At 39.5% G+C, this 24,655-nt stretch overlaps 1 protein-coding gene across 7 annotated transcripts in view; it reads left to right on the forward strand.

The window, feature by feature from the left end:
- Positions 1-24,655, forward strand: part of UVRAG (UV radiation resistance associated) — a 324,263-nt gene that overhangs the window by 165,208 nt on the left and 134,400 nt on the right. For all 7 annotated transcript variants that reach the window (XM_017344617.3, XM_051822278.2, XM_017344612.3 and 4 more), the window contains one exon: positions 9,053-9,179. In XM_017344617.3, coding sequence (XP_017200106.2) covers positions 9,053-9,179 — 127 coding nt within the window. The remainder of the gene's footprint in view (positions 1-9,052; positions 9,180-24,655) is intronic.

Below are 24,655 nucleotides of genomic sequence, written 5' to 3' on the forward strand. Positions count from 1 at the left end.
TAATAGAATGAAGTCCTCTAAACCATGAACATAGCATATCTATTTAGATTTTTCCCTTTAATTCTTTCAATAATGTCTTAAAGCTTTCACTGTGGGAATTTTGGATAACTTTTGTTAGAGTTATTTGTAAGTGTTTTATGTGAATTTTATGTGGAGGAGGGGATAAAGGGGAGCCATTGTTGCAAATGAATTATTTTAAGCTAATTTATTTATTTTCATTAAATAAAGGGAGATCTTTCATCTGATGGTTCGCTCACCAAATACCCATAATAACCAGGGCTGGACAGGCTGAAGCCAGGAGCCTGGAACTCAGTCCAGGTTTCCTTTGTGGTTGGTAGGGACCCAGTTACTTGAGCCAGTATCTGCTAACTCCTTGTGTGCACATTAGCAGGAGGGTAGATTGGAAGTAGAATAGCCAGGACTCAAACCAGACTCTCCTATATGGGATGCCACTGTCTCAAGTGACAGCCTCTCTGCCAAACACCTGTCCCAACACATTGAATTATTTTTGAATTTTTATTTCCCATCTGTTTGCTGTTAGTATATAAGAATATAGTTAATTGTGTATCTTACAGTATTGTTCTTAACTTACAGCAGTTACTTTATAGACTTCTTACGGTTTTCTATTTAAACAATCAATTCTATAAATTTGGACAGTTTAATTTTTCTGCCTTATATCAATGGATAGGACCACAGTACTGTGTTGAAAAAAGTGATAAGAATTGGAATCTTGCCTTGTTCCTGGCTTTAGGGAAAACAATTTATCCTTTCTCCTGTAAATATAATGTTGGCAATGACCTGTATTGGTTTTGGGAAATTTATGTTATTTTCAGTTTCTTAAATTCTTTTCAAGATTAGGAATGGATATTTCATTTTTTAAAATAGTTTTTCTGCATCTATTAAAATGACCATATGCTTTTCTTCCTTGTTTTGGTAATATAATGAGCTAATTGATTAATTTCAGATGCTTGACTGAACATTGCTTTTCTGGAATAAACCTGTTTTGATTACAGTGTATAGAACTTTTTGTATTTTGCTGGAGTTTTTTTTTTTTTTTTAAGATTTTATTTATTTATTTGAGAGCTAGAGTTAGGCAGTGAGAGGGAGAGACAGAAAGATCTTCCGTCCGTTGGTTCACTCCCCAAATGGCCACAACGGCCGGAGCTGCGCTGATCCGAAGCCAGGAGCCAGGTGCTTCTTGCTGGTCTCCTACATTGGTGCAGGGGCCCAAGGACTTGGGCCATCTTCTACTGCTTTCCCAGGCCATATCAGAGAGTGGGACTGGAAGAGGAGCAACCAGGACTAGAACCGGCGCCCATATGAGATGCTGGTGCTGCAGGTGGAGGATTAACCTACTGTGCCATGGCGCCAGCCTGGATTTTTTTTTTAAGGTTTATTTTATTTATTTGAAAGGCAGAGTTTAGAGAAGTGGGGCGAGACGGAGAGAGATCTTCCACCTGTGATTCACTCCCCAGATGGCTGTAACAGCTGGGAGTGGGCAAGACCAAAGCCAGGAGCCAGGAGCTTCTTCTGGGTCTATGGGTTCAGGGCCCCAGGCTGCTTTCCCAGATGCCTTAGCAGGGATCTGAATCAGAAGTGGAATAGCCGGGACTTGAACTGGTGCCCATATGGGATGCCAGCACTGCAGACAGTTTTTTTGCCAGTTATGCCACAGTGCTGGCCCCCTTGTTGGATTTGATCTAGTAATAATTAAAGAATTTTATACCTATATTTATTAAGCGATATTGGTTTGTGATGTTTTAAATTACTTTATCAGAATTTGGCATTAAAATTTTGGTAATCTGGTCAAAATAGTTGGGTTTATGTCCCTTTTTTTTCCTGTCCCCTTCACTATAAGCAGAAAAATTTCCTGGATATTTTAAATATTTTCTAATTCTCTGCTGAGATTCCATACCTATTTATTTCTTAGGTGAATGTTATATGTCTGTCATTCAGCCTATTTATGGGAGTGGATTTAAAGTATTTTTCTGATAAATCTGACATTTGGGTCATCATGAGGTCATCATATATTGTAGCTTCCATGGAGAATAAGTTGTATTTTCTGAACCTCCCTATACTGGATAACATTGCATAGTATCCTGGACATTGTGAATGTAATTTAATGGGATCTCTGGAGTTTTTTACATTGCTGTAAAGAATGTTGATATTTATTTTAGCATGTAGTTAATTCAGTTATACTCAAACTATCATGCTGCAGTGGGCATTTGTTTGCTCAGATTTCAATGTCGTTCTTTTCCCTTAAGCTCAAGCAGCTTTCTGTTTCTTTCATGAATTTTTGGCGTGGAGTCTAGTCAGAGTTCAGTCCAATTTAAACAAAGGTTGGGTTGCCCTTTCTCTGGCTTCCTCCATCCTGGCAGCCTTGATTGTTTGACTTCTTTTCCCTGGCCCCTTCACCTAGAAAGATAGTTGACTTTCCGAGTTTGCAGCCACCCTCAAGTCAGAGTCACAGGCAAGGGGAAATTCACCGTGCGGGTTGATTTCTTCAACCAACTTCTGACTCTTCTCCAAATGATGCCTGACATTGATCAATCTCCAGAACCCTCCAGTGGTAGTGGCTTGGACTTTATTGGAGTGTATACTGTTATCTACAGGAAGAACAGTTTGTTAGCTGCTCATTCTCTCAGTGGCCAAACCCTTCTTTATTTTATTGTTAGATATTTTTTGCTTTATCTCCCTAGCTAAGCCTTAGGACTGGGCCCAATATTGCTACTGAGTCTACGAGATGAATAGATTTAGTAGAATATTTTCTAGGAAGTCTTTTCCTCTTCTTCGTGCCTGACTAGGTGCAATAGAAGCAATCTATAAATTACATTTAAAAGCAAGTGTGTTAACTTTTTTGAGAATACCATAGTTCTAAATTTTTTCCCCCAGATTGTTAATTATTTCCAGTTGGGGAGTGGCTATTATTGGTTAAGATGAAATATTCCCTAAACCACTAATTCTCAAGCTTTTTTGTTTCATGACCCTACTGTAGTTTTAAAAATTGTTCTAACCTCAAAGAACTTAGAGTATAATTTTTAATAATTATAGTACTAGAAATTAAATCTGAGAAATTTGAAAACACTAATTTATGTTAAAGTGCCAGTAATAAATCCATTACATGTTAATATAATACATTTTTATGAAAAATAAGTATTTTACTAAACAAAAACATTTGGATTTGCTTTAAGTTTTTGTGCATTTAACTTCTTTCTATTAAGTTCATGTCTAGTTTAATAAAAGACAGCAGGATTCCACATCTACTTCTCAGTAAATCTGTTTCAGTATCACAGTCTTCCAGACTCAGCTAAACATTAGCATATGCATATACCTATGAGAAAATGAGAGAGAAAAGGCATGTAACAGTTCAGTGTTGTTATGAAAATGTATCTTGGGGCTGGTGCTGTGGCATAGCAGGTAAAGTTGCCGCCTGCAATGCTGGCATCCCATATGGGCGCCGGTTCTTGTCCTGGCTGCGTCGCTTCCCATCCAGCTCTCTGCTATGGAAGCAGTAGAAAATGGCCCAAGTCCTTGGGCCCTTGCATCCATGTGGGAGACCCGGAAGAAGCTCCTGGCTCCTGGCTTCGAATTGATGCAGCTCTGGCCGTTGCGGCCAGCTGAGGTGTAAACCAGCGGATGGAAGACCTCTCTCTCTGTCTCTCTTTCTCCCCCCTCCCCCCCACCATCTCTCTGCCTCTCCATTGCTCTCTGGGTAACTGACTTTCAAGTAAATAAATAAATCTTTAAAAAAAAGAAAGAAAGAAAATGTCTTATCTCATAAACCCAGAAAAAGTCTCATAACTTTGGCCTAAGGCTTCTTCATATCCAATATGATCTATGAGAAAATGCTTATTCCCATTAGTACATTGTTGATACATTAGCCTGTCATTCTGAAATGAGTGTTTAACCTTGCTCATGATTTTTTTATTTTTTAGTCAAGACTAATAAATGGAAATCTGTGTGCTTGCAAGAAGATGAATGTGTTTGTGATTTTCAGTTCAGATACAGTGTTCTATAAAAATGCTAGTCCAATTAGAAGTGATCCATTGAGGATAAATATGTGACATTGAATATACTTGGAGTAAACACATAGGTACCTACAAAGATATTTATGGGATGTTAAGATCTTCAAGCAACTTCTCTTTTTATTTTTTATAGGATGGTGGTTATTTTATTGGAAATATAAAGATTCATTTTACTTATTTGAAAGGCAGAGTGGCATAGAGGAAGAGACAGACAGAGATCCTTCATCCACTGGTTCATTCTCCAGATGAACATAACATCCAGGACTTGGCCAAGCTGAAGTCAGGAGCCCAGAACTCCATGCAGGTCTCCCACATGGGTGGCAGGGGCCCAAGGACTTGGGCTGGTTTCTGCTGCTTTCCAGGCATATGAGCAGGGAACTGTATCAGAAGCAGATTAGCTGGGACATGAACCAGCACTCTGATAGCAGATGCTGGCTTTGCAGGCAACTGCTTAATACATTGTACCACAACACTGAACCAGAGCAACTTGTCTTTGAGGTATTTGGGAGAAAGTAGAAGCAGATCCTATGTGCAGAGTTTGATTACTCTACTCATCAGAAACCACAGCCAGTAATCCTGGTTCTTAATGAATTGATAAAGTTTTGTAACTGACTCAGTTTCTACAATGGACCATAACACAAGCATAATAAACACACATCTTCCTGTATTAGCTTAGTATTTAGATTGACTTGTAACCTTAGTTCTTTGATTCTCAAAAACATATCCCAATTTAAATGTGTACGCTGGGGTAGAACAGGTTAGCCCCTTATCACAGCAGATGACTGTTCTCTGAGTAGTCCTGGCTTGGTGCAATTCAATTTGCATATTTTATGGAAATTTTCAAGTTCAGGGAGTTGAATATCTTGCTCTTTGTAGAAAATGATCGCTTACCAAATCTTCACTAATTTTTTTCATCAGTGATACAGGAACACCCAATCCTACTGTTGGATTGCTAAAGGAAATCCTAGATTTTTCTTGGTTCATTCTTTCCTTTTCATGATAGGCAACCTCACTGACTCTTCATTACCCCAAATCTTTATTATAAAATACACATAATCTCAAACATTGTAAAGCAGTTTGGTGCACTCACAGTGTCATACAACTGTTAGTACCATCTATCTCCAAAGCTCTCTTCATCTGTCAGTCTAAACCTTTAGACCCATTCAATGCTCCTATTTCCCGCTGCTCGCTATCCTGGCACCCTCCATTCTACTTACAATCTCTATGTTTTTGACTACTGCTTACTCTTATATAAATGGAATATATGTCATTTTATGATTGGCATGTTTGTCTTAGTATAATGTCCTGTACGTTCATCCATGTTGTAGAATTTCCTTTTTCTTGACTGAATACTACTCTATTGTATACCACATTTTGCTTATCTATTCATCTATACATGAACACTTAGATTGCTTCCTTGTTTTAGAACCAACTGACTTTTGGGCTTTGTTTTACAGTGGTCTCTTGGGGAAAAGTGGGTTTTGTCTCCAGTAAATCTAAAGTCATAGAAAGCAGAAACCATTTTTCATTCCCCCAAAATCACACAGCAGATCCCTCATACATGTTTGCTTTGCTCAGAAAAACTGCTTAGGAACATTCTCTATAAAGGCATATTTCATAGACCTGCCAAGCCAGCCGTAATAATAATGATGATTGAAAATAAGCTTTTCTGCTTGTTTTCTTGGCTTGAATGTCTTTAACGGATTATCATGCCATCTGTTTAGAATCAGTGTCTCAAGGATGAGGAAGAAAGCATTTTGGGTGAGAAATGACTGATGTAAAGGACTTTCAACACAACTGCCAAGAATCATTTTCCATGCCCATTGCTTCTACAAGGCCATATTGTGAAGCACCTCTCTTAGTTCCCAGGCTTCCTCTCTATGAATCAAATCAAGACACTGTCCTTTTCCTTTTGAAGTTCTCTGCCAGCTTATCCCAGGTCTTGGAAACCTATGTGATTTACTTAACAAATGCATTTTTCGTATTTTTTTCCTTCTGTTATAATTTTAATCAGTTACTCTGTACTCTAGAAAGGAGACAAAATTTACTAGGTATGGCGAAATTGCCATTTGGTTAAGATTTATGTTATGGAGAATTATGACCAGGAGAGAAGAGCATGTCTATTCATAGTGCAATAATTGTGTGTGAATACACACATGTGCAGGCACATGTATGTTCATTGTGGCAGCATGATTTCAAATGTTTGTATTTAGAGGCCAATTTAACCAGAGTACTAGGTGAAAAGGGCAGTCTGAATGTATAAGCCATGCTTTTTTTAAAGATTTACTTATTTATTTGAAAGAGTTACACAGAGAGAGAAGGAGAGGCAGAGAGAGAGAGAGGTCTTCAATCTGCTAGTTCACTCCCCAATTGGCTGCAACAGCCGGAGCTGCACCGATCCGAAGCCAGGAGCCAGCAGCTTCTTCCAGATTTCCCAGGCAGGTGCAGGGGCCCAGGCATCTGGGCCATCTTCTACTGCTTTTTCAGGCCATAGCAGAGAACTGGATTGGAAGTGGAGCAGCCGGGTCTTGAACCGGTGCTCATATGGGATGCTCTACCTACCATGCCTCAGCGCTAGCTCTTAAACCATGCTTCCATATAAGTTTACGTAGGAAATTTTTATGAAGTAAGATAACAAACTTAATTGTATCTCTGACTGGCAGAATGGCTATAACTTTGTTTTATTGAATAATCATTCAGTAAAATTGACTTTTTTGGTGGCTACTTCTGTGACTTTTTAAAAACTAAACCTTTTATTTAAAGATTTATTTATTTATTTGAAAGGCAGAATTAGAAAGAGATCATCTGGTTTACTCCCCAGATGCTGCAATGGCCATGGCTGGGGCCAGGAGCCAGGAGTTTCAATTGGATCTCCCACATGGGTGCAGGGGCCCAAGGACTTGGGCCATCTTCTGCTGCTTTCTCACGTCATTAGCAGGGAGCTGGATGATGACCACAGGTGGTGGCTTAATTTGCCTTACCATGCTGCAATGCTGGCCCCAAAATTAAACTTTTTAAATTTATAAAAAATTGTGCAGAAAATTGAGTTCCAATATACCCTTCTCTGCCCCAATTCATTAATTTCCTAACATCTTCAGTATTATATTTGTAAAAGTCATCCTTACCTTCAGGGAAGTAATTAACACTTCCAGTGGGGGAACAATTGGTTTACCATGTTACTGCCAGGAGAGTGGTAAAAGACCAGACAATACATGGCACTTGGTTGGTTATTGCCTAGCAGGGAGGAATGCTACAGTTCCCTTTGTGGGCTTTTCTGTATTGGGCAAGAGATATGAGCACCTTAGTTCAGCTTGGCAAGAATTGAAATCTACTTTCTGTTCCTTTGGGTCTGCCCGTGCTAGCCATTTCAAATAAATTGAATTGTACAATATGTTGCCTTGGCCTTTTTTTTTTTTTCTTTTTTTTTTGACAGGCAGAGTTAGACGTGAGAGAGAGAGACAGAAAGGTCTTCCTTCCCCATATGGCCACTACGGCTGGCGCTGCGCCGATCCAAAGCCAGGAGCCAGGTGCTTCCTCCTGGTCTCCCATGCGGGTGCAGGGCCCAAGCACTTGGGCCGTCCTCCGCTGCCTTCCTGGGCCACAGCAGAGAGCTGGACTGGAAGAGGAGCAACCGGGACAGAATCCAGCACCCCAACCGGGACTAGAACCTGGGGTGCCGGTGCCGCAGGCGGAGGATTAGCCTAGTGAGCCGCAGAGCCTTGGCCTTTAAAAAAAAAAATTTTGTTTGATAGAGAGAAGAAAGAGACAGACATGGAGAGAGTTCTCTCATTCAATGATTGACTCTCAAATTCCCCCAACCGTAGGGTAGACTGAGGTTGAAGCTGGGAGTCAAGGATTTAATCCAGGTCCAGGTCTCCCATGCGGGTGGCAGGAACCCAATTACTTGAGCCATGATTACTGCCTCCCAGGATTTGCAGTACCAGGAAACTGGATTCATGAGCCAGAGGTGGGTTTGGAACTCAGGCACTCTGATGTGGCGTGCTGGGCCAGATGTCCACCCATTATGTGGCGTTTGTAAGTTGACTTCTTTCAGTTAGCATAATGTTTTCACTGTTTATGTTGTAGAATGTATCAGTACCTAACTTTTGTTTTATGTTTTTTTTTAAATAAGAATAATGTTCAATTGTATGGAAATACTACATTTTGTGTATTCATATGTCAGCTGATGGACACTTGGATTCTTTGCACTTTTGGCTCTATTGAGTAATAATTGCTGCTCTGAACATTTGTGTTCAGGTGTTTCTGTGGGTGTGCTATTGATTCCCCTAGATATATAGCAAAGAGTGGAATTGCTAGACCATTCTATGGTAATTATATGCTTAAGTTTTTTTTTAAAGATGTATTTTATTTATTTGAAAGAGTTACAGAGAGACAGAGAGAGAGAGAAAGAGAGAGAGAGAGTGAGAGAAAGAGAGGTCCTGCAACCACTGGTTCACTTTTCAACACAGTTGAAGCTGAGTCTATCCAAAGCCGGATCCAAGAGTTTCTTCCAGGTCTCCCATGTGGTTGCAGGGCCCCAAGCACTTGTGTCATCCTCCGCTGCTTTCACATTAGCAGGGAGCTGGATCAGAAGTGGAATAGCTGGGACTCAAACCAGCGCCCACACGGGATGCCAGTGCTGCAGGCCAGGGTTTTAACACCCTGTGCCACAGCACTGGCCCCTATGCTTAAAGTTTTGGCAATTTGTACTTATTTTTAATTAATAATTTCTTGCCTTTTTTTTTTTTCTGATGTGAAGGAAGGAACCTGAGATATTTTGTAGTGTCTTTTTGGTTCTTCAAACTGTCCCTAGAGTTAAAATTTGTTTCTACTGTTATTCTTTGCCTGTTTCTGTATTCTTTCCATTAATGTGATGGTGGCTGGTAATCTGGTTACTCAAAAGAGCCATAGAATTGATGACTGTTTTAGTGCTTTAAGCTATTACTCACTTTGAAACATTGCAAATGTATAACCATTTAGTTATGACTTCTGTACCTACAAATTTGTATATGATTTTGTTTATTTAGAAAAAAGAAAGTGAATGTCTGCAATTAAAAATTTTGGTGCTTCAAAATGAACTGGAAAGACAGAAGAAAGCTTTGGGACGGGAGGTGGCATTGCTGCATAAGAAACAAATTGCATTGCAGGACAAAGGTAAGTGGGAATCCCACACACATCTCCTCACTCAGTAGTTTCCCTTTTCTTTCTCCATGGGCTCAGTCATCTGTGTCAACGTGCTACTAGACTTCTCTTTCATTTTTTCAGTAGTTTTTGAAGTGTTTTGAAGTTGGTTCTTACCGAAATGTGTACAAAATCTTGTGTATGTATAACTGGATTTTTTACAAAGTTTACACACCCAGGTAAGCAGAGTCTCCGTTTAGAAATAACATGACCAGACCCTAAAACCCCTGAAGATGCCTCATGTTCCCTTCCATTCACCCGCTCTCTAGACAGGGTGACCACTGCCCTGAGTTACTGGGTCAAAGATTCGTTTTTCTCGGGGCTGACGCCGTGGCTCACTTGGTTAATCCTCCGCCTGCAGTGCCGGCATCCCATATGGGTGCCGGGTTCTAGTCCCAGTGGCTCCTCTTCCAGTCCAGCTCTCTGCTGTGGCCCTGGGAAGGCAGTGGAGGATGGCTCAAGTGTTTGGGCTCTACACCCGCATGGGAGACCAGGAGGAAGCACCTGGCTCCTGGCTTTGGATCGGCGCAGCGCCAGCCGTAGTGGCCATATGGGGAAGGAAGACCTTTCTGTCTCTCTCTCTCACTATCTATATCTCTACCTGTCAAAAAAAAAAAAAAAAAAAAAAGATTGGTTTTGCCGAAATTTGGAACTTATAGGAATAGAATCTGACACATGCATTTTATGTGCTCACTCTGTTCAGCACTCTCTTTATAAAAGTCATCCTTACCTTCATGTGGTTTAGCTCGTTCATTCTTGATCACAAATAGTATTCCATTATATGAACCTCAATTTATTTATTTATTCCTGCTGTTGGTTTAGAGTCATTTCCAGTTTGGGATTATTATAGTTAATGTTTCCATGAACATTCTAGTGCACATTTCTTTCATTTTTTAAAAAAATTACTTAATTATTTGAGAGGTTGCTTGTTCACTCCCCACAAAGCCTCCAATAGTAGAGGCTGAAGCAGGGAGCCCGGAGTGCATTCCAGGTCTCCCATGTGAGTGGCAGGGACCCAGTTACTTGCGTCATCACTGCTGCCTCTCATCTGCATTTGCAGGAAACTAGAGTCAGGAGCTGGAGCTGTGTAGAGAACCCAGGTACTCTGATGAGGAATTGAGAGTGTCTTCACTGATAGGCTCGATGCCCACTCTCCATAATAGTTATTTCTTAATGAATATTTTATGTAGTTTAGACAAATAAAAACCTATGCCTAGTCCTGGGTGTGCATATCTGCAGCTTTAGCGGATTGTGTGCCAGTTTAGCTCCCTCCGTCTAGCAGCATTCTTGTCCTGTGCCCTGGGCAGCGTGCGGTACTTTGTCTTCTTTTATTTTAGCCTTTCTTATAGGTATGTAGTCATATCCCTTGTGCATGTAGTTTTTATTTTCCCAAAGAAAATAACGAAATTGGACACCATTTCATAGGTTTCTTGCTGATTGAGATAACATCTTTTTTTAAGTACCTGTTGGAGTATTTTGCCACCTTTTTTTTTTAAAAAAAAAGATTTTCTTTTTTTAAAATAAAGTTTCTTTATGTATTATGGATATGGATTCTTTGTTTGATATTTGCACTAAAAATGTATCCTCCCGCTCTGTGACTTGGTGGTTCACACTTTCATGATTCCTGTAAATGAACAGAAGCTCCATTTTGTCAACCTTTTCTTTTATATTTGAGACTTTTTCTATTTAGGTTAGGAAATGTTTGCTTATTTTAAGATCTTAAAGATACTCTGTTGTTTCCCTTCAAATATTTAGCTATTTTACTTTTTATATTTATATCAATAATTCATATTTAGTTAATTTTTATATATATTGTAAGCTAAGAGTCTAGGGCAAGTTTTTTATATCATCAGTTGATCCAGCACCATTTATTGCACTGTGGTTTCTCTTCTGCCATAAACCAGATGACAATATCCATACCTGTACAGCTTTTAAGGATCCTCTATTCAGCTCTATTTATCTCTTTTTCTTTCTTTTTTTTTTTTTTTTTTTTGCCATTCTCTCATGGTTTTAATTTTCCAATATATTCAGTTGTGTTATCTGTTAAAGTTCTTTGGCTTAAGTTACTTATGTTCTTTTGCATTTCATACAAATTTCTACACAGAAGAAAAAACCTTGCTAGGAGTTTGATGGAACTACATTGAAGATGTTAATCAATGTAATTGGGAATAATAGGTGTATTACAGCTATAAAAATAATATATGCCTTTAATTATTAGATATTCCTTACAAAACATTATTGAAATAAAATAGTTAAGTGTGTAGATCTTTCCTATGATTGACTTTTCATCTTCCATTAAGATTATTTTTTGATGTTTTATACTATTGTAAACATATTAAAATTTAATTTTTTTAAAAAGATTTATTTATTTCTTTGAAAGTCAGAGTTACACAGAGGAGAGGCAGCGAGAGAGAGAGAGAGAATGAGAGAGAGAGGTCTTCCACCTGATGGTTCACTCCCTAAATGGCTACAATGGCTGGAGCTGCGCCAATCCTAAGCCAGGAGCCAGCAGCTTCTTCTCCCACGCAGGTGCAGGGGCCCAAGGACTTGGGCCATCTTCTACTGCTTTCCCGGGCCACAGCAGAGAGCTGGACAGGAAGTGGAGCAGCCAGGTCTCAAACAGGCACCCATATGGGATGCCAGTGCTTCAGGCCAGGGCATTAACCCACTGCGCCACAGCCCTGGCCCCAAAATTTAATTTTCTAATTGTTTCTGGTGTCTATACCAATTCAGTTAGCCTTGAATCAAACTAAAATTAATCATAACATAATTTTTTTTGATTGTACTATAAAAGTAGCAGAATGGCAGACAGTCTTTTTTTTTTTTTTTAAGATTTATTTATTTTAAAGGCAGAGTTAGAGAGAGAAGGAGATACAGACAGAAAGCTTCTATCCTCTGGTTCACCCCCCCCCCCCCCCCAAATGGCTGCAATGGCCAGATATGGGGTAATCCCAAGGCAGGAACCACGAGCTTCTTCCGGGTCTCCCACATGGGTGCAGGGGCCCAAGCACTTCGGTCATCTTCCACTGCTTTCCCAGGCCACAGCAGAGAGCTGGAATTGGGAGTAGAGCATCTGGGACCCAAACCAGTACCATATGGGATGCCGGTGCTGCAGGCAGAGACTTAACCTACTATGCCACAGCACCGGCCTTAATGTAGACAGTCTTAAAAGCAGATTTCTTGAAATATAATTCACTTGCCATATAATTCACCTTTTTTTAAAAAAGATATTTATTTTTATTTATTTTCATGTACTTGAAAAGAAGAATAATAGGGAGAGGGAGTGGGACAGAAGAGAAAGAGAGAGGTCTTCCATCCACTAGTTCATACCAAATGCCTACAACAGCTGGGATTGGGCCAGGCTGAAGCCAAGAGTCAGGAACTCCATCCAGGTCTCCTTTGTGGGTGGCAGGGACCTAAGTACTTGAGAGGTAATCTGTTGCATTAGCATTAAGCTGGGGAGAAACAATAGCTCAAAAGTGAACTGACACTTCGTTATAGGATGTGGATGCCCAAGGGATGGCTTAACCTGCTGTACCACAATGCCTGCCCTCAATTCACCATTTTAAAGTATATCATTCAGTGCTTTTTAGTGCATTCACAGGGTTGTGCAATGATCACCAACATCTAATTGCTCTCCCTAAAAGAGATCTCTTGCCAATAGTATTCATTTCATATTCCCCCTCTCTACAGTCCGAAGTAACAACTAACGGACTTTCTGTTTCCTTTTTTTTTGTTTGTTTTTTTTGTTTTTAACTTACTTATTTTTCACTTCATTTATAGGCAGAGAGACAGAACAAAACAGACAGACAGCTCTTCCATATGCTGCTTTACTCCCTAAATGCCTGCTTCAACCACACAAAATGTTTTTCAGCTCCTTAATTGTCCTTTGCTCTGTCTCACCTGCATTCAGGCCTTTGCTTAAATGTTGAATTCTCCAGAAAGACCTCACTGGATCTCTTCTCCTTCTGCCCTGATCTTTATCTCCCAGGTTAGAAGGTCTGCTGAGTGTTTCTTCCTTGATAGAAGTGTGATTATCCATCTCTTCCTGTAGACTATGTGGTCTCTGAGAACACCCACTGCCCCAAGTACTGTGCTAAATACTCTTATGTCTTTGGGTGTGCTATAGTGCCTGGGGTAGACTAAGCATTCAATAAATGTTTGTTGAATGCATGAATCACATTCATAATTATCTGTGGACACTATTGGTAAAGAAAGACTTGTCTAGTTTCTAGTTTAGCATTCATTTTGGATGATTGGTCCCCTTCTGAGAAATACAGTGGAAAAAGTCTGCATTGTTTGGCAGTGATTGTTCAAACTATCTGCATTCCATTATAGCTTGCATATTCACTTCTATAAATGAGAGTCTAATGGAGTGAGACATTGTAAGTAAAGTTCATTTTCATAGTTTCTGATAGAATGACTCCAAGTAAGTATAGAATTGTGTACATACAATACCTGCTTCCAAGGGCTCATCCTCCATGAAAAGACATTTCTTAGGTGACTTGGGAAATCCCATCAACTTTTGCCCTATTCATATTACCTGCTACCTGTAGCATGTATTTCTGTATATCTTGCACTTTTCAGGATCATCAGTTTTCAAAAGAAAAACACCACAGGATTTTAAAGTTAGTGCTTTTGCTTTTTTTTCTAATAATAGGAATAACAATACCAGTAGCTACAATGTTTCAAGTGCAATGAGTTTTATCCTATAGATATGTTGTTGTTTAATTGACATGATAACTTTATAAAGTAGATACTAATATTATTTACATTTACAGTTAAGGAAGCTATAGGTCAGGGCCAAAGAAGTTACATAGTTTACTTAAATTCACATAGCTAATGAGAGTGCATGTTTGGAGTAAAATCTTCCACTGATTAGAACTTTCAGTCACCATATAATACTACCTTTCATAAGTAGTTGGAGGTATAAATTAGCCCATGGAATGTATATTATTTTCTAATATTATAAAAAGATAAGGAGATGTACTTTGATTATATTCCTGACTTGCATTGGTACCTATTAAGATAGAAGGAAATCCCAAAATGGCTACCATCAGATTATTAGCAGATGTGTTGGTAAACAGTGATTTCTGACTTGTATTTGTAGCTTGATTTAATGTGTTAGCTAGGCACTACTGAAATGGTTTGCAATATGCATGTCACTAGTGAGTTATGTATTATGACTTTGCTACTTAGTGCTTATCTAGGCACTTGAATCTGAGCTCAAGAATTTGGTTAGAATATAAAGTCAGTAATATATGAAATTTAATCTTGACTTTACAATGGATTCTTCTGAGTGACCGTACATTTAATTTTGTCATCTTTTGAAGTATCTGTTCAGTAAGGTTACTGCTGATATAGTACTGTTAAGTATTAATTTGTGCAAACACTTGGAAGAAATCAGGTGCCTATATGTTTTAGATTTTTGCCTATAAAAGTTCATTGCAGCATTGGAAAGAGACAAAAAGATCATTTCTCTGCATACTGCTGACTTGTTGAGTGGCCACGTGACTCTGGGGGCCTCATTATTGCATACACATAAGTTTTGCCTTCTGTACCTCAAAAGCATTGCAGTGGGTCTCAACTTGCCATCTACAACAGCTTCTAGCTGGGTCATGAGCTGATCTTTCCAGTATTAGTTTTTAATAATGTTTGTGTTTTCATTCCTGGAAGATATTGGTAACTTACAATGTTTAATAAGCAATAATTTCTCATTAGTGCCTTAAGTCAATTAACCTTCCCATTAACTAATTCTGTTGTTCTATTAATTTTTTGGTCCTAAGTCAACCTTCAAATATTTGAGAAGAAAAACTTTTAAAAAATTAGTTTGTTGGAGAAGTGTTTTAAAAAATGGCTTAAAACATTGAATTTTTTTTTTAAGGAAATGTGTTCAGCAGAACCTAGATCTCTTAGAAAAGAATGTTGATAAAAATCCGAGACTACATTAGTGGGACCTAGAAAGTGATATTAACTTTATAAAAGCAGAAGTCTAAGTTTGTAGGAAGAAGCTACTTTTTTTTTTTTTAAAGATTTTATTTGTTGTTTTGAGAGGTAGAGTTATAGAAAGAAAGAGGGAGAGACAGAGAGAAAGGTCGTCCAATGCACTGGTTCGCTCCCCAAATGGCCGCAATGGCCATAGCTGGGCCAATCCAGAGCCAGGAGCCAGGAGCTTTTTCTGAGTCTCCCACACAGTTGTAGGGACCCAAACTCTTGGGCCATCTTCTACTGCTTTCCCAGGCCATAAGCAGAGAGCTGGATTGGAAGTGGAGCAGCTGGACATGAACCAGCCCCCTTATGGGATGCCAGCACCACAGGTGAAGGCTTACCCGCTACACCACCGTGCTGGCCCCAAGCAAAAAGCTACTCTTTAGCGCACTTGGTTCTTGATTGTAATAATATGGTTATGCATGTGGCTTAATTTTTTTAATGTTTATTTTTTCGTCTCCTTGAGAGGCAAAATGAGATGAGATGAGATGAGATGAGAGAGAGAGAGAGATTTTCCATCTGTTGGTTCATTTCCCAATTGCCCACAACAGCTGGACTGGGCCAGAGCCTGGAACTTCACCTGGACCTCCCATGTGGGTGGCAGGGGTCCATGCTTTTGAGCTGTCACCTGCTGCCTCCCAGGATGCATTAGCAGGAAGCTGGATTGAAAGTGGAGTAGCTAGGACTTCAAATGGAACAGCAATGTGGGATGTGGGCATGCTAAGTGTGCCTGTACCTGCTGAATCCCAGCACCTGCACCTGTATTACTTTATAGTTAGAAAGTGTTTGCACAGAGATTATCATTTTTTATCCTTAACATATCCCTGAAAGCTAAGTGGGACCATTGTTGTTATCTTCATTTTATACTTGAGGCACTGGGAAGATGAAGGACTTGGCCAGGAACATATAGATTATTCAGAACGAAGTTGAAATGGGAGCCCAGATCTTTTTACTCCAAATTTTGTTGTGCGTTTCTCAATATTCCATACTATCTAAAACCTTGCAAGTACATTCATTTCAATCCCACATAAATCTTGTGAAAGTGATTACTTTTATTGGAATCCTGTAACATTGCCAGGTCTTTTAGTTATGGTTTATCATTTATTTCTTAAAATAGTCCTAAGAGATAATTTTTACTCCCTTTTCCCAAATGAGGAAAACAGTCTCAGATACATTTCCCAAGGTCACAAGTAAATGACAGATCCAAATTCAAATATAAGTTTCTCTGGCTCCAAAGTCTGTCTTGCTCCCATGAAACAGAATACTGCTGCTTTCTTTATTATGTGTACAATAGGTAAACTGACAGCTTGCTCTTTCTCCATTTGGCTGTGGAGCCTTAGCTAGAGCACTTTGTTTTTCTGTATTCCTTTTTATTGTAAGATGGGCAAAGTGAGTTTTCTCCACAGATTGCTTTGATTTGGATTGAAGATCTGCCATTTTCTTAGTTTGTCCTTAGACAAGCCATTCAACCTTTTTTGATTTATTGTCGATTTACAAATAAAACAAAAAATTCTGATTTATATACAATTTCTTCCAGCTGTAAGATCCTGGATATTTCACAAGGGTAGGATTGGCAGAGACTGTGGGAATCTGTTTACCTTTTTAAGTAATCTATTTATTATTTAAAAATTTAATGCCAACGATGCATTTCCCAACAATAAAAGATGCCCTCCCTTTCACCCCCCCCCCCCCAAAAAAAATAGTTGATCTCACCTAAATGGCTAAAGGTGCCCTTTGTTAACCAGAAAGTCTCTGGTGGGAATGACTCACTAGAATTCCTTAACCAGCCATACACTTTTCCTGTTTTCCATAGACTTTTTAATTCCGTTTGGTAAACAAAAGCAAAAACAAATACGTTGCTTTGTTGACTTAAGTGTGTAGAAAGGATCAGATATATGAGATTTCATTGCTCAGATTTGGGTAAATAAATTATTCTCTTGGTAATTTCAGTAAATAAAAAATTATTGCCAGAATAAGAAATGTTTCAAATGACTATCATCAATAATAATAGTTTCCTTTTGTCACTTCGGAAAAAATCTGTGTAATGATGGTGACCTACAAATATAGTTCTACATGTTATACCATCTTCTGCTTGGTCAGACATTGTATACTTTTGCCTACATCTTAGGTAAAAGAAGAATCATGGTATATTGAGATTGAAGCTTTCGATTCTATAAAAAGGTCATAGGTTTCTATTTGAAATTACAGACATTACTAAGGACTGTGCAACAGTTTTCTCTTCTTAGCTCCAAAAGCTACTTCTCATAATTTTTTTATCTTTTATTTTTTTATTTTATTATTTGCTTTAAAGGCAGAGTTACACACAGAGAGAAAGAGAGGCAGAGAAAGAGAGAGAGAGATTGATCTTCCATCCATTGGTTCACACCCCAACTGGTCACAATGGCCGGAGCTGTGCCGATCCAAAGCCAGGAGCCAGGAGCTTCTTCCAGGTCTCCCATGTGGGTGCAGGGGCCCAAAGACTTGGGCCATCTTCTACTGCTTTCCCAGGCCATAGCAGAGAGCTGGATGGGAAGAGGAGCAGCCAGGACTCGAACTGGCACCCATATTGGATGCTGACACTGCAGGTGACAGCCTTACCTGCTATACCACAGCTCTGGCCCCCTCATAATTTTTTAACTCAAGGTGTATTTATTTGAAATGAGAGAAGAACCAAAATGTTGATTAGTCTGTGTGTGCTCTGATTTTTTATAGCTATTGAGAGAAATTCCTAAAGAGGCTTCCTTCAAAATAATTTATATCTGCCTTTCAAAAGTTTCAGAGCCTGATGACCGTTTTTCCTGGAATTTCTGCTATTAACATGTACTTACTTGTAGCTACTAGCATTGTATGTAGCCTGTGAAAGGTAGAAACAGGCAAACCTCCGTGGAAGGGCGGTTCCCCCTGCCACATTCCCCACTTGATCTTAGCCAAAAAGCTGAGAAGTAATCTCTGACATTCCTTAAATCCTCATGTTGACTCAAAATGGACACCTAACATCAAGATACATTAATACATGTGTACAGTGAGACACTGACACTGAACTTACATACACTTGGTTTTGTAAAACCATTTGCTGCTCCTCCGCACGCGGAGGAGCCGCACCGGACCGGACGCTTGTTGTTCCCTTTTTTTACAAGTCCTTTCTATAGTAAAGTAAGAATAAGTAAACAGCAAACTCCCAAAGCAAGAATGAGTAGAGAGAAGTGAGAAAGAACGAAGTAACGAACTTCCCCGCAAACTCTCCAACGCACTCTCCAACCAACCCACACCACCATGCTGTCTCTCTCCTCCTATATAGTCCTCTTCCGCCAATCCCAACTCTGCTATCCACACGCCGAGTACGCTGCTCTCCTCCAATCAGGAGCAGGTCCTGCTGTTTATTGGTTGAACTGGAGGCAGCTGTGTAGAAGCTGTTTCTCCCTTCTCAGCGCCATATTGTGGGAGAGCAGATGCATAGAATAAGTCTTAATTCCAGTAACTTAGTCTAGTCCGAGTTGCTCCCCACACCTAGTTAGGGGTGGGCATTTGCCCTAGCAGTTAAAATTCTTCTTGGAACATGGCTTCGTTATATGAGTGTCTGGGTTTGAGTCCCAGCTCTGCTGCTGATTCCAGCTTCCTGCCGATGCACACCCTGGTCCCTGCCACCCCCGGGGCAGACAGATGGAGTTCCCAACTCCTGACTTCAGCCAGCCACAGTTCCCACTGTTGCAGTTCTTTGGGGAATATACCAGTAGATCCCAGTTCTCTGTCTCTCTGCCTCTAGATAAATTAAATACATAAATACATAAATATTTTTAGAATAATACTGGAAATTTTTTTAAAGGGAGCTTTAGAAAGAGTGAAAAACAAGCCATGAGGTAAGTAAGCAGTCCCAAAGTCCTCCATCAGAAAGGATTTTATATCCAGAATACATGAAGAAGTTCTAAGAAACAATATGAAAAAAATAAGGATTAAATAGAAAAATGGGCAAAAACTTGACCTAGCCTTTATTAAAAGAAAAAAACAAAGGACCAAGAAGTGTATGAAGATGAACTCAACCTCAATAATAATCATAAAAATGAAAATCAAAAATTTGATTACACTCAAAATTGTCTTGGGGAAAATCCAGATTAAACAGTAATGAGATTCTGCTACATGCTTGTTAGAATGGCTAAAATCCCAAAACCTGACAATGACAAATGCCGACTGGGGGCCAGAGGAACAGGAACTGTCACTCACTGCTGGTGGGAATGCAAAATGGTAGAGCTACTTTGGAAGACTGTGGCAGTTTCATAAATACAAACATTGAATTAGCATAAACCCAGCAATCACACTCTTAGGTATTTATTCAAGTGAACTGAAAAACTTAAGTGAACATTTCTAGATGTGAATGTTGAGCATGTAATGGCTGAAGTACCTGGGCCCCTGCTAGGTAGATGGGAGACCAGGAATGAGTTCCTAGTTCATAGCTTTGATCTGGCCCAGTCTCTGCTTTTCACTCCCAAATCCCTGCAACAGCTGCGACTGGGCCAGGCTGAACCAAGAACCAGGAACTCAATCTGGGTCTGCCACATTGGTTGCAGACATCCAAATCTTGAGCTCTCACCTGCTGCCACCCAGTTTGCTATTTGCAGGAAGCTGGAATCCGGAGCAGAACCAGTACTTGAACCCAGACACTCCAGCATAGAGTGCATGCATGCTACCTGGCCTCTTCACTGCGCGTCCAAATGCCTGCCCCTCAGGAGATGGTTTTTCACAGATTGCTCAGGGGAGGCTTGCTTTAGGAACTCAGCTTGCAAGACCTGAGGGATCAGCAATTGAAAAGACCTCAATGTGTAAAGGACTTGGCCTGTGGAATAAAAAAGAGGCACTGTAGCTGGAATGTACTGTGTTAGAGTATCATGACGTGGGGTTGGAATGAAAAGGAGTTCAGAGTACAGGTGAAGATATTTTTCGTGTCCATTGAACACGAGGAAGAAGCTGAGGAAATGGTGTAGAGCTTGGTGAGTTTACATACTAGCGCTGAGTAGGACTGGGAAGGAATCCTATTACTTCAGGATAGTATGAGATGAGTTAGAGGAAGACTTAAGGATTGTGGGATATGTATGGAATAGTCATCTCTAAGGGTGGGAAAGCAAACAAATTATTGAATTGCCGTAGGATTGTTGAACAGTGTGCCTATTTGTGCTTTGTGGTTATTATTTTAAAGCAAAATCAGACTACGTGATTTTTCTCTGCCTTCTTGGAACTTCAAGGGGACAGGCAGAGAGTGCAAATATTGGGGAAAAAGTAAAATCATCTCCATTGTACGGATGAGGCAAGTTAAGCTCAGGGAAGTTGAAACTCGTTTGGAGTATTCAATGGAGCAGAGGCTGGATTTCAATCCAGATCTGTTTCCTGAGTTCATGGGCTTTCCAAATACGCTGTACTGCCTCTCATGGGATCTATTTGTCATTAAGTACTAAAATTAGCTCTGACCTCAGTGGTCAAGCAATTTTGTAGAGGTATGAAAATTTCTTCCCATTGTCTGTTACAGAGAAGCCTATCAGTTATTTAAGGGGAAAAATAGTAATCTCTTGGCATTAAATTCTGAGAGGAATTTAGCATGCAGTTTGTTGTATGCAAGATATTAAATATCATAATGAAATACCGTCAGTTGCAATTTTGTAAATGTTACAGCAAGAACTGTCTTAACCCTTAAGAAGGGCAGCATCATAAATCATAGTTCAGAAAAGGCATTTCTACAGGAAGGGAAGCTAAATTTGTCCAAGTATGCTGCTTTTTGGTTATCTAACTTCATGTAAAAAAAATCTAGAAAAATGGCATTTAATTGATTTTTAATTGTAACTTTGACAATAGCCAGTCTGAGACCAAACTCTGGTAAGAAACTTCCAAAAGAGACTGTGTTTTATATTCTTTTTTTAAGCTGTGTTTATTTATTTGAAAAGCAGATTTACAGAGAGTGAGAGCGAGGAGGGGAGGGAGAGACACAGAGCCAGAACGCGCGCGCGAGAGAGATCTTCCGATCTGAAGCCAGGAGCTTCTTCCAGGTCTCCCACATGGGTGCAGGTGCCCAAGGATGTGGGCCATCCTCTGCTGCTTTCTGAGGTTCATTAGCAGGGAGCTAGATTAGAAGTGGAGCAGCCAGGACTGGAACCAGGGCCCATATGAGACACCAGTGCTGCAGGTGGCAGCTTTACCTGCTATACCACAGCGCTAGCCCCTGTTTTGTTTTTTATCAAAGCAAGATTCATACTCTTTTTTTTTTCTTTAAAGATTTATTTATTTATTTGAAAATAAGAATCAGATAGGGAGAGATAGGGAGGGAGGGAGGGAGAGACAGAGAGAGAGACTTCTACCTGCTGGTTTGCTGCCCAAATGGCCGCGTTGGCCATGGCAGGACTGGGCCAAAACCAGGAGTCTGAATCTCCATCAGGGCCTCCCATATGAGTGCAGGGGCCCAGGCACTTGCTTTTCCAGGTGAATTAGCTGGGAGCTGGATTGGAAGTGGAGTAGCCAGGACTTGAAACAGCTCTCACAAGGGAAGCCAGTGCCCTAGGCATACGCTTAACCTGCTGTGCCACAATGCCAGCCTGGAGATTCATGTACTTTAAAGACTGAATTCACAGGAGACAATAGTGACATTTGATTCTGAAGACCTTTCTCTCTCTGCCTCTGTCTCTGCCTCTAAGTCTGCCTTCAATATAAATAAATAAGTTTTTTTAAGAAAAATTGTGGTGCTAAACTCATATTCTTGCTGAACCTAGGAATGCTTTTACTTAACAGGTAGAGCTAAATGTTTCAAAAAGTGACTTTGGAAATGGTAACCAAGAACTTGCATTTATTTTTCCCCTTTTTTCAGTGACACTGATATGATAGTAAAATTTAAAAAATAAATCTTTTTTATAAAAAAATAAATTTATAGTGATGATGAAAACAAAAGTGGGTGCCACCAGAATAGCAAAACCTTTGATATAGTTCTTGACATAAAGTAGATAGGACTGTTTTCTTCAGTAAGCTAGAGTAGAGAAAAACTCAACACAAATGGAGAAGCCTGTTGTGGGGGCTCCTGGCAGAGAACACCCTCCAAAACTCCGAGCTTGGAATCTCCAATTGTAGAGCATAGGAGCTAACTGTAGATGGACCTGCTGGCCTATTCGCTTTCTTCTGCATGTCTGGAATAATTCCCTGTAACTTTTGCTCTTGCTACTTTCTAAACTTAATGGATTCTTGACCTGGTCAGGTCCCATGGTGTAAGTGTTTGGCGTGGTCGAGAAATGGAACAGAGCCTAAAGTGACTGTGGACTTTTACAACCGACCCAGAGGAGAATATGAAAGGCAGCTCTACTTAGGAGTGAAATACCCTAAAATAACACAATTCCAAAGTAAAGTTCTACTTATTTGACAGTTGCAGTAGTTGAAAATAAAGGTAGTACCTTCGCGCCACATATATACCTTGAAGGATTTCCTAATTATCAACAGGACCTGCTTGATTATACTGAACTTGTACTGAAGTATGAGGGCTTTTATGTAAGTAGATCTTTACAGCTTCAAAGAAAACCTGTACAAGTGTCAATACCATTATTCTAGTCACATATTTATGAATTTGAAGGGAGAACCAAAGGTCAGCAGGTACTTGAGGGAAAATCACGAACAAGACCAAGTTGAAAAGAATAGCTAACACAAGAGGAACAAAATCCAAAGAACAGAAAAGATCAAATGACTATCCTCACATTAGACTTTCAGCCTCTGCCTCAAATGTAGAGATCCAGAAGTGCTTTGATGTCTACCCTAACAACCAGAAAAAATTGGATACTGTACAAAGTCATCACTTCTGTAGACTCTATCAGAGAAACCAAGACCTCAGAGCACCCAAGTAGCCTGCTGGGCAAGACAAGTAAGTACCTTCAAGGAGAGACAGATGTGAGGTACTGATTACCAGTGGCAGAGCATGGGAAGAAGCTGAGGGCACTGAATAGGAGGTAAAATAATGCAGCTAAAGCTTTTAACAAATGGTTAATGGCCATGTGGGGGTTGGTGTGAGATTACAGCAGGTATAAGACAATTCATACTTGCTTGCAGCTCCTTTGGCGTAGACCTCTGGATATTCACAAGAAAGATTGAGGGCAGGGCTGGAGATCAGAGCTGTAATTCTGGAGGAGTAGTTGTTCAGGAAGAAAAGCACAACACTTCTTCTCTAAGAACAGTAGCATTAAGCCTTCAGGGGCAGAGCTGCAACTGCCATCTCTGGACAGGAGTCAAAACCTACAGTGGCTAGAAGACAAAGACTAAATGCATGCAACACTCAACTCTCCATAGTTGATAGAATAAGTAGAAAATCAAGAAGAATAAAGAAAGACCTTAACAATACTATCAGCTTACTTGATACTATCCCATTCCACTGAATACTATAGAATATACTTTTTTTCCAAGTATATTCGGAACAGTCTACCAGACAGATCATATTTGATACCATAATACAAAAACACAAAATAATTAAAATTATATAAAGTATGTTCTTTCACCAAAACAGAAATAAACAACAAATTACTTATGGAAAAATATCTGAAAAATTCTAAATATTGGAAAACTACAGAGCACACATCTAAGAAGCTATGGATCAAAGAAGAAATAAGGCAAATTACAAAATATTTTGACTAATGAAAATGAAAACATCACATGAGTATTTGAAGTGATATAAGATGAGGGGGAATTATATAGCATTTGATGCTTATATTAGAAATGGAAAAAAAAATCTCCAGTCAGTTATCTAAGCTTGTACCTCAAGAAACCAGGCAAAAAGAGCAAATGAAACCCCAATCAACCATAAGGGGACAGTAAAAGCAGAAACTGATAGCCTCTATTCATTTTATGCTTTCAATTCTATCAATGAAATCAAAAGATGATTCTTTGCAAAGATAACTAAAATTGATAAGCCTATAGCCAGACTGACCAAATAACCAGAAAGCACAAATTACCAATATCAGGCGTGAAAGGGAGCATCACTACAGATTCTCTAGAATTTAAAATAATAAGGGCATATTTCATATAACATGATGGCAGCATGCTACAAGGAGAGTGGAAATGTTTGAAGAGTCTTATTTGCTGAATCTGGAACCCCTTGAGCACCAAAATAATTATGGATAGTAACAAAAGAGAATCATTGACAAACAAAAAGAAATCCATGATTCCACACTGGTAATAGACAGTTAATTGTGAAGGGAGGGCCCTTTCTTAGAGAAGAATTCTGAGTACTAGTTGACAAATATGCAGACAATACTGGAGTTGGAATATTATTTTGTAATCATCACAGTAAAGATTAAATCAAGTAAAAGTCATTAATCAGTGCTGAATCTAGAGAGAAATTTCTGTGAGAAGCATGGTCTTAAAGATGGAATCATTTCTTCCAGATGTGATCCCAGTCATACAGTATTCAGGCTATAGCATTTAGCCTGGACAACCTCTGTAGAGATTGAATACAC

Source organism: Oryctolagus cuniculus, chromosome 1 (assembly GCF_964237555.1).
Source record: "Oryctolagus cuniculus chromosome 1, mOryCun1.1, whole genome shotgun sequence".
NCBI classification, from domain to species: domain Eukaryota; kingdom Metazoa; phylum Chordata; class Mammalia; order Lagomorpha; family Leporidae; genus Oryctolagus; species Oryctolagus cuniculus.